Genomic DNA, 10,000 nt, shown 5'->3' with positions numbered 1-10,000 from the left:
CAGGCCCCTATTCAGATAGCTGTCACCTAGAGGTAGTGGACCACACTGCCAGGCCCCTATTCAGATAGCTGTCACCTACAGGTAGTGGACCACGCTGCCAGGCCCCTATTCAGATAGCTGTCACCTACAGGTAGTAGACCACACTGCCAGGCCCCTATTCAGATAGCTGTCACCTACAGGTAGTAGACCACACTGCCAGGCCCCTATTCAGATAGCTGTCACCTACAGGTAGTAGAGCACACCTACAGGTAGTAGACCACACCTACAGGTAGTAGAGCACACCTACAGGTAGTAGACCACACCTACAGGTAGTAGAGCACACCTACAGGTAGTAGAGCACACCTACAGGTAGTAGAGCACAGGAGCACACCTACAGGTAGTAGAGCACAGGAGCACACCTACAGGTAGTAGAGCACACCTACAGGTAGTAGAGCACACCTACAGGTAGTAGAGCACACCTACGGGTAGTAGACCACACCTACAGGACACCTACAGGTAGTAGAGCACACCTACAGGTAGTAGAGCACACCTACCTGCACACCTACAGGTAGTAGAGCACACCTACAGGTAGTAGACCACACCTACAGGTAGTAGACCACACCTACAGGTAGTAGAGCACACCTACAGGTAGTAGAGCACACCTACAGGTAGTAGACCACACCTACAGGTAGTCAGGTAGTAGAGCACACCTACAGGTAGTAGAGCACACCTACAGGTAGTAGACCACACCTACAGGTAGTAGAGCACACCTACAGGTAGTAGAGCAGTAGAGCACACCTACAGGTAGTAAAGCACACCTACAGGTAGTAGAGCACACCTACAGGTAGTAGAGCACACCTACAGGTAGTAGAGCACACCTACAGGTAGTAGAGCACACCTACAGGTAGTAGACCACACCTACAGGTAGTAGAGCACACCTACAGGTAGTAGACCACACCTACAGGTAGTAGACCACACCTACAGGTAGTAGAGCACACCTACAGGTAGTAAAGCACACCTACAGGTAGTAGAGCACACCTACAGGTAGTAGAGCACACCTACAGGTAGTAGAGCACACCTACAGGTAGTAGAGCACACCTACAGGTAGTAGACCACACCTACAGGTAGTAGAGCACACCTACAGGTAGTAGACCACACCTACAGGTAGTAGACCACACCTACAGGTAGTAGAGCACACCTACAGGTAGTAGACCACACCTACAGGTAGTAGACCACACCTACAGGTCCCTATGTAACGATGTTACATTCACAATGTGTCAAAGGGGCGAATTCACAAAGAATGGATTGCACCCGCTAATAGCACCCTTAACTGCGTGTGATTTGCGCCCGCTATGTGCTATGTGGACCTATTCACTAAAGATATTGCGCAAATGATATACCAGCGCAAACATGCCCATACAAAGCTGTTTTTTCGCCGCAATTTGCAATTTGCTCGTGATATGGTAAAATAGTATAAATACTGCCCATGCAACAGTATGCATGTCCTAGGACAGGGGTCGGCACCGGATCACCGGAGACGCTGGCCATGACACCCCGTTATAAATGCGTTTAGTTACCGCCAACTCTCCGAAGACGTAAATAACTTCACTTTAACTGCGTGTGGCAATTAGCGCCGATCTTTGTGAATTGGAGTGTTTTTGCAATGAGGCTCATTTGCATTAGAAAGGGGCACATTTTACAGCCATATTACCTCATTTAAATACCCGCAAATAGCACGGACAAACAGAGACGCAATGATGATGGCAACGCAGTTAGCGCAGTATTTCCCAGGCCCACCCGACCTTATTATATAGGATACAATGGTGGGTACTATAAATATCACCAGTGATTAGAGATGTTCGATATTGACTTTTTTACCGATACCGATATACCGATATTGTCCAACTCTTAATTTCCGATACCGATATCAACCTATACCGATATATGCAGGGTTCCCCCCCCCCCAAAAAACGGAATAATTGAAGGTAATTAACATTACATATCTCTTGTTGTGGAATTAACACAACATTATGCATACTTTTGACAATAAATAAAATCTGAATTTGTTCTTACTTGCTTGCCTGGGTAAATAAAGGTTAAATAAATGTAAAAAAAATTAATACAAAAAATTTGAAAACCGATACAGATAATTTCCGATATCACATTTGAATGCCAATATCGGCCGATAATATCGGACATCCCTACCAGTGATACATCTAATGGCTGAATGATAAACAGAGTCTAAGGGCTTAAGAGTGGAAGCCGCCGCATGTCTATAAATCACATCTCTGTAGTCAAACACAGACAGGAAAACTCCTTCAACAACTCTCTTTCTGCTAATCAAAGGGAAGATGGCTCTGTTTCTATGCAAACAGCCAATCTTTTACCGCAATTTACTGGCGAGAACGCCCACATGATATGTTAAATGTAAATCCTTCATCAATCCAAATACCAAGGTATTTGTATTCTGAGACTCTCTCCATATCAGAACCGTTCACACAGTAGCTTTGGAAAACAACATGAATTAAATTAAAGTAATGTACTGTTCATGTAATCAGAGCCCACGCAGTTTGTGAAATGCTTCTCTGTGCTGAAACCGTCAACCTACTTTTTGACTTGCAAATGAAACAATGATAAACAACCAGATCCTGACTAGTAACACACAGTGGTAGGAGTGCACTGTACTGTTTTAATATGCCACTTGTATGTATGGTCTGGGATGTATAGTTTGTGTATGACTAGGGACATGAGGTGTATACGTGTTTTCTTCAGGAGTGCCACAGACCCAGTAGGTCAGGAGGTGATCTGGGCCCTGGGAGCAGGCTGCAGAGACATCATCTCCCTGCAGGTGGCGCCACTACACCCGTGGTAAGGGGCAGAGAGGGAGCAGGGTAGGGCTGGGCGATATGGAAAAAAATCATATCGCGATAACAATATGATAATGTTATCATATTTCTCGATATCGATAATTATCGAATTGTTATAAGTATTACATTTTTTTTTTTTTTTTTTTTTTAACAACAGATGTATGTTTATTTTGCAGCAATTCTTTGTCATTGCCGCCATCTTTAGTGTTACATCCCCTCACACTCCAGTTCTCAGGCTGCAGCTGGTTTAAAAGCTAAAGTAAACCGGCTTCTCTGCTGGCTGTGGCTCCAGGGGAGTTGAACAGTTCTGGCTCTGCTAGTTTATTTTCGATATTTTGGCGCTTTTTTGGTGGACAAACCACCGCACATGTGCACCGTGACTCGTGACTGGAGTCTAGTTCTGCTAGCACACATAGCCTACTGTGTACAGACGGTTTCAAACTGTATTTTAAATTAGAAAGCAAACAAAATAAATGGACAAGAGAAAAATAAATCTCAATTTGGTCAGTATTGTCATTTGGACAAGCAAAGCCATTACTTTAAGTTGCAGGCAAGAAAGACAAGTCTGTCCACTGTCTCTAGTTTTAAAACTGCCCTGTTGAAGTTAAAAAAAAAAAAAAAAAAAAAAAAAAAACTATTTTTCGATTTTTTTTTAATTTCGATATTCGATATCGATTATTAAAATATATCGCGATATTTATCGTTATCGTTATATCGCCCAGCCCTAGAGCAGGGCTCTCTAACTAACTAGAGTGACACACTGACACTGCAAATTAAACGCTTCAGTGGGACAGGAGTGTATAACCCATATAACCCTGTATGATAGCATGTACAATAATGCTGTGTATACCGTATACATATATTTATATTTACCATATTATTTATCCACATCTGTTTGTCTATACCTGCATACAATCCTTTTTACATACCTGTAGATACTATATCTATATCTGTACATATACCTACTCTTACTAGTTATACCGCTGGCCAGTATGACTTAATACCATAGTGTTTTTTTCACCTGTATCACTGTGCATAATAATACTATAACACTGTACATACATCTGATTAGCACTATTACTCAGTAGTACTCATTTATATCCAATTGAATCACATGTACCTTGTATATTGCTATTGCACTTTACAGTTTACTTTACACTTTACATTTGCACTCTATAAAAACAAATGTGTAACTGCTGGTTCTGTGTTGAACCATGGGTAAAGCATAGCTGGGCCCGGACACAGGCTGGGCTCCTGAAAAGGTCCAGTGAATGGGCGCTCCCCAAACCTGCTTAACTCGTATAATATATTAATCATATATTTGACCTTGGCCTCCAAAAAAGCACTCATGGTATAACTATTAACTTGTATTATGTAAGAAACAATCTTAATAAATTAATTTTAATAAAACATTTAATTATCTCTATTTCTTTCAGCCAACAGCCAGCTCGCTTCAGCAACAGATGCCTGCAGACTATAGGCCGATGCTGGCCACACCTCCGTGCTCTGGGTGTGGGTGGAGCCGGGTGTGGCATCCAGGGGCTGGCCTCACTGGGTAGGTGCTCTGGGTGTAGGTGGGGGTGGTCTCACTGGACAGGTGCTCTGGGTGTAGGTGGGGGTGGTCTCACTGGACAGGTGCTCTGGTGTAGGTGGGGGTGGCCTCACTGGGTAGGTGCTCTGGGTGTAGGTGGGGGTGGTCTCACTGGACAGGTGCTCTGGGTGTAGGTGGGGGTGGTCTCACTGGGCAGGTGCTCTGGGTGTAGGTGGGGGTGGTCTCACTGGACAGGTGCTCTGGGTGTAGGTGGGGGTGGTCTCACTGGACAGGTGCTCTGGGTGTAGGTGGGGGTGGTCTCACTGGGTAGGTGCTCTGGTGTAGGTGGGGGTGGCCTCACTGGGTAGGTGCTCTGGTGTAGGTGGGGGTGGTCTCACTGGGTAGGTGGGGGTGGTCTCACTGGGTAGGTGCTCTGGGTGTAGGTGGGGGTGGTCTCACTGGGTAGGTGCTCTGGTGTAGGTGGGGGTGGTCTCACTGGACAGGTGCTCTGGGTGTAGGTGGGGGTGGCCTCACTGGGTAGGTGCTCTGGGTGTAGGTGGGGGTGGTCTCACTGGACAGATGCTCTGGTGTAGGTGGGGGTGGTCTCACTGGGTAGGTGCTCTGGGTGTAGGTGGGGGTGGTCTCACTGGGTAGGTGCTCTGGTGTAGGTGGGGGTGGTCTCACTGGGTAGGTGCTCTGGGTGTAGGTGGGGGTGGTCTCACTGGACAGATGCTCTGGTGTAGGTGGGGGTGGTCTCACTGGGTAGGTGCTCTGGTGTAGGTGGGGGTGGTCTCACTGGGTAGGTGCTCTGGTGTAGGTGGGGGTGGTCTCACTGGACAGGTGCTCTGGTGTAGGTGGGGGTGGTCTCACTGGGTAGGTGCTCTGGGTGTAGGTGGGGGTGGTCTCACTGGACAGATGCTCTGGTGTAGGTGGGGGTGGTCTCACTGGGTAGGTGCTCTGGTGTAGGTGGGGGTGGTCTCACTGGACAGGTGCTCTGGGTGTAGGTGGGGGTGGCCTCACTGGGTAGGTGCTCTGGGTGTAGGTGGGGGTGGCCTCACTGGGTAGGTGCTCTGGGTGTAGGTGGGGGTGGTCTCACTGGACAGATGCTCTGGTGTAGGTGGGGGTGGTCTCACTGGCTAGGTGCTCTGGGTGTAGGTGGGGGTGGTCTCACTGGACAGATGCTCTGGTGTAGGTGGGGGTGGTCTCACTGGCTAGGTGCTCTGGGTGTAGGTGGGGCTGGCCTCACTGGGTAGGTGCTCTGGTGTAGGTGGGGGTGGTCTCACTGGACAGGTGCTCTGGTGTAGGTGGGGGTGGTCTCACTGGGTAGGTGCTCTGGTGTAGGTGGGGGTGGTCTCACTGGGTAGGTGCTCTGGGTGTAGGTGGGGCTGGCCTCACTGGGTAGGTGCTCTGGTGTAGGTGGGGGTGGTCTCACTGGGTAGGTGCTCTGGTGTAGGTGGGGGTGGTCTCACTGGGTAGGTGCTCTGGTGTAGGTGGGGGTGGTCTCACTGGGTAGGTGCTCTGGTGTAGGTGGGGGTGGCCTCACTGGGTAGGTGCTCTGGGTGTAGGTGGGGGTGGTCTCACTGGACAGGTACTCTGGTGTAGGTGGGGGTGGTCTCACTGGGTAGGTGCTCTGGTGTAGGTGGGGGTGTCTTGCTCAAGGATACTTCGACACGCTTCCAGGAGGAGCCGGACTCGAACTGGGAACCTTCCGATTACCAGAACATTGCTCTACCTCCTGTCGCCTCAGGCTACACATACATTTTCAGGAGAACACTAGATTCCGAGTGGCTTGATGTTGTCTATTATTCTCGCACTGCACACAATATATAATATGCTGCCATTACAAATATATTTGTCATTGAGTGACAATACATGATTTGTTTCCCCTGCCATTTTCTCCATGACAACAAATTGTTCCCTGTAATTCTCTTCCATTAGTCGACACCCTCCAGCGGGGGAAGCGATATTTCCATCGTCTCGTATGTTTCCCTTTAGATAAGAGGACGATTCCGTCTATTTCAGACGACCCAACTGCATCCCACGGGAAGGAAAAGGCAAACAATTGCCAATTAGAATAAAGGTTAAGATTGAACACAGTGAATTATCCTTCCTAACGAGACGCTGACATATGGGGAAGAGAAAGGAAATGACATTTGTGAGCGGATGACAAAACGATGTCTCTGTTGGCCACAGGGACATGTCTTGTGTTCTTATCAGGACACAACCTGAGTGAGAATGAGGGAGTGGAGAATAAGATCGATAGTGACGGCTCCCTCTGTCCTCCCGAGAAGAGCTTGTTTTATATGTAGAGCACAACAGGGAGGTCTACCGTACTGACAGGGTAGCATTCGCCAGGTATACATTTGTACTATACCGTCAATGATATTTTATGTATGTATCTGTTTCATGTTATTTAAATTGCATGTTGCTGCAGTATTATAAAGAATTAGCTCTGGAGGTTGAAAGGGAAGACCCCTTTTTGAATAATCAGAGTAGGGGTTTCTGGCCTGACTTCACCTACTTCCTGCATGAAGGGAATCAAGTCTAAAGAGGTCACTTGTAGAGTAAGACCCTTCTGCAAATATGCACCATGACAATTATATTAACAAAAAAACAAAAGAACACCACATTACAGTGTAATTTGTATTGGAAAATCCAAATACTGTCAATCATTGTTATACTGTGAAAAATAATAATGATTTGAATGTCAAATTAATTTAGACCTCCTGCACCTTTTCTTGTGCATCTACTGACTCTCTTTCCCCTTCCCCCCTGCCCCTTCCCCCCTGCCCCCAACCAGCGAGGAACTGCATGCGTCTGCAGGTGCTGGAGCTGGACCACGTGAGTGAGATCAACCAGGAGGTGGCAGCAGAGGTGTGCAGGGAGGGTCTGAAGGGTCTGGAGATGCTGGTGCTCACCTCCACCCCAGTCACCCCCAAGGCCCTGCTCCACTTCAACAGTGAGTTGGTTTACACTGATGCATACAACCACAATGGCATATTACAATCTCCTGCAGATTAACTGTAACATTAGGTACTTACTTACTGTTGCTATGTCCAACAAACCTTCAAGATGAATGACTCTGCTCCAGCAAATTACAAAGTGAAAACAATATGGCCATCCAGACATTGGGGTGGCGTGTGTCAGTATTACTTTATTACTAGTATGACTTTATTACTTAGTGTTGCTAGTTCCACAACAACTCCTTTTAACCATTTTACCCCTTAATCCACTTCTATCTTCAAGTACTGTGAACAGTGGGCTAGATCCACAAAGAATGGATTGCACGGTGCTAATTGCACCCTTACTTACAATTCATTATGAATTGAAAATGGGGGACCCTGATGTAAACAAGACGAAAGTCTTTCTCTGGTCTGCATCACCTTAGCAATTGTGTGTATTGAGCCGTACTGTATTGTACCCATTCTGCAATCTGCGCGGTGATTGATTGAATGAACATTTTATTAACAGATTGCAGAATGGGTACAATACAGCACGGCTCAATACACACAATTGTTAAGCGGATGCAGACCAGAGAAAGGCTTTCGTCTTGTTTACATCAGGGTCCCCCATTTTCAATTCATAATGAATTGTAAGTAAGGGTGCAATTAGCACCGTGCAATCCATTCTTTGTGGATCTAGCCCACTGTTCAAACACTGCTTTCTGTTTCTGTTGTGTCAGGTAGACCTTTTCAGTGTGGTGTCTGGGAACTGATTGACGAGGACGTATTCCCTAAAGACAGATTGATTAGTGCATTGTTATTTCAATTGTTTACAAAGGGTAATTTAAGATAAGATAAGATATTCCTTTATTGATCCCCTTGGGGAAATTATTATTATTATTATTTTTTTAAGATAAGATATTATATTAAATTGATGTTGTATTACAGTATTTAGTTAATGTTCTCTAGTCTTCAGTACGCATCCTTGGAGCAGGTTGGTTTTGTGGCCTTGCTCAGGGGCACATCAGGCGTAATGGGCACCATCAGTAACGGGAAACAAACCAGCAATCTTTTCACTACGATGTAGCTTCTAGAAAGTATTAGAAACTCCTGCTGTGGCAATAAAGAGCTCTAGAAATGAGTTCTACTGCTCTACAAATTAGTTGTTCTGTTTAGTAATGAGGTTCTACTGGAAATGTGGTATACTGCTCTTTAGTTCCACTGCTCTAGAAATAAATTATTCTGCCATAAAGATGAGTTTTTCTGGTAAACACACAAAAGATGTGTTAATAACGACACAATATATGTTGATAACGACACAAGATGTGTTGATAACGACACAAGATGTGTTAATAATGACACAAGATGTTTTAATAACAACTTTAGATGTTTTGATAACGACACAAGAATTGTTAATGCAATTAAGATGTGTTGATAACGACATAATATGTGTTATTAACGACACAAGATGTGTTAATAACAACACGAGATGTGTTAATAACAGCAATTTCTACACATCTGTACGTGTGATTTTTAGGGACAACACACCCTGTCTTATTTCAACACATCTTGAGTGTACTGTATAACAACTCTAGACGGTCACACAGTGGGTGTTCCCTGAGTGTGTGTCAGTATCGTGGTGATAAGGAATGCTCCTCTTCCCCGCACCCTCTCGCCCCTCATGAAGGCGTGTGCCGTAATCTGAAGTCCATCGTGGTTCAGATCGGTATAGAGGACTACTTTGAGGATCCCAACAGCCCTGAGGCCAGGAAGCTGTTTGACGAGATGGTCAACAAGCTGCAGGTAACAACAGCACCTGAGTATCTCAGACAACATAGTATGCTGTATATACCGTGTATATATATATATTTATTCTCACCGTATTTATATCTATCCACACCTGTCTGTACTTACCTGCACATAATAATTTTACATATCTCTAGATACTAGATATCTATATCTGTACATATCCCTTACCTACTCATACTAGTTATGCTGCTGGCCAGTATGGCTACTACCATACTGTCTTTATACCTGTATCACTGTACATACCGTATTAATATTACAATACTCTGTACATACTTCTGATTAGCACTACACTCAGTAGTACTAATTTATATATTTTATACCCAGTTTAAGCATGTGTATATTGTATATTACTATTGCACTTTACTGTTACATTTGTACTGGTTGGATGCCAAACTCATTTTCATTGTACTGTACTTGTGGATGAGAGCATTGTAGTCCCCTAGCTATCAGCCCTAAGGTGGATGAGAGCCTTGTAGTCCCCTAGCTATCAGCCCTAAGGTGGATGAGAGCCTTGTAGTCCCCTAGTAGCTATCAGCCCTAAGGTGGATGAGAGCATTGTAGTCCCCTAGTAGCTATCAGCCCTAAGGTGGATGAGAGCCTTGTAGTCCCCTAGTAGCTATCAGCCCTAAGGTGGATGAGAGCATTGTAGTCCCATAGCTATCAGCCCTAAGGTGGATGAGAGCATTGTAGTCCCCTAGTAGCTATCAGCCCTAAGGTGGATGAGAGCATTGTAATCCCCTAGTAGCTATCAGCCCTAAAGTGGATGAGAGCATTGTAATCCCCTAGTAGCTATCAGCTCTAAAGTGGATGAGAGCATTGTAATCCCCTAGTAGCTATCAGCCCTAAGGTGGATGAGAGCTTTGTAGTCCCAT

At 45.5% G+C, this 10,000-nt stretch overlaps 1 protein-coding gene across 1 annotated transcript in view; it reads left to right on the top strand.

The window, feature by feature from the left end:
* The window catches only part of fbxo41 (F-box protein 41), a gene marked incomplete at its 5' end in the record, with an annotated part of 107,520 nt that overhangs the window by 94,672 nt on the left and 2,848 nt on the right, over positions 1–10,000 (top strand). The window contains 4 exons of the mRNA XM_084318994.1: positions 2,752–2,847; positions 4,283–4,401; positions 7,178–7,336; positions 9,007–9,122. Coding sequence (XP_084175120.1) covers positions 2,752–2,847; positions 4,283–4,401; positions 7,178–7,336; positions 9,007–9,122 — 490 coding nt within the window. The remainder of the gene's footprint in view (positions 1–2,751; positions 2,848–4,282; positions 4,402–7,177; positions 7,337–9,006; positions 9,123–10,000) is intronic.

Source organism: Notolepis coatsorum, assembly GCF_963971535.1.
Source record: "Notolepis coatsorum genome assembly, chromosome: 7".
Taxonomy (NCBI): Eukaryota; Metazoa; Chordata; class Actinopteri; order Aulopiformes; family Paralepididae; genus Notolepis; species Notolepis coatsorum.
This window is presented reverse-complemented; position numbering and strand designations above follow the sequence as displayed.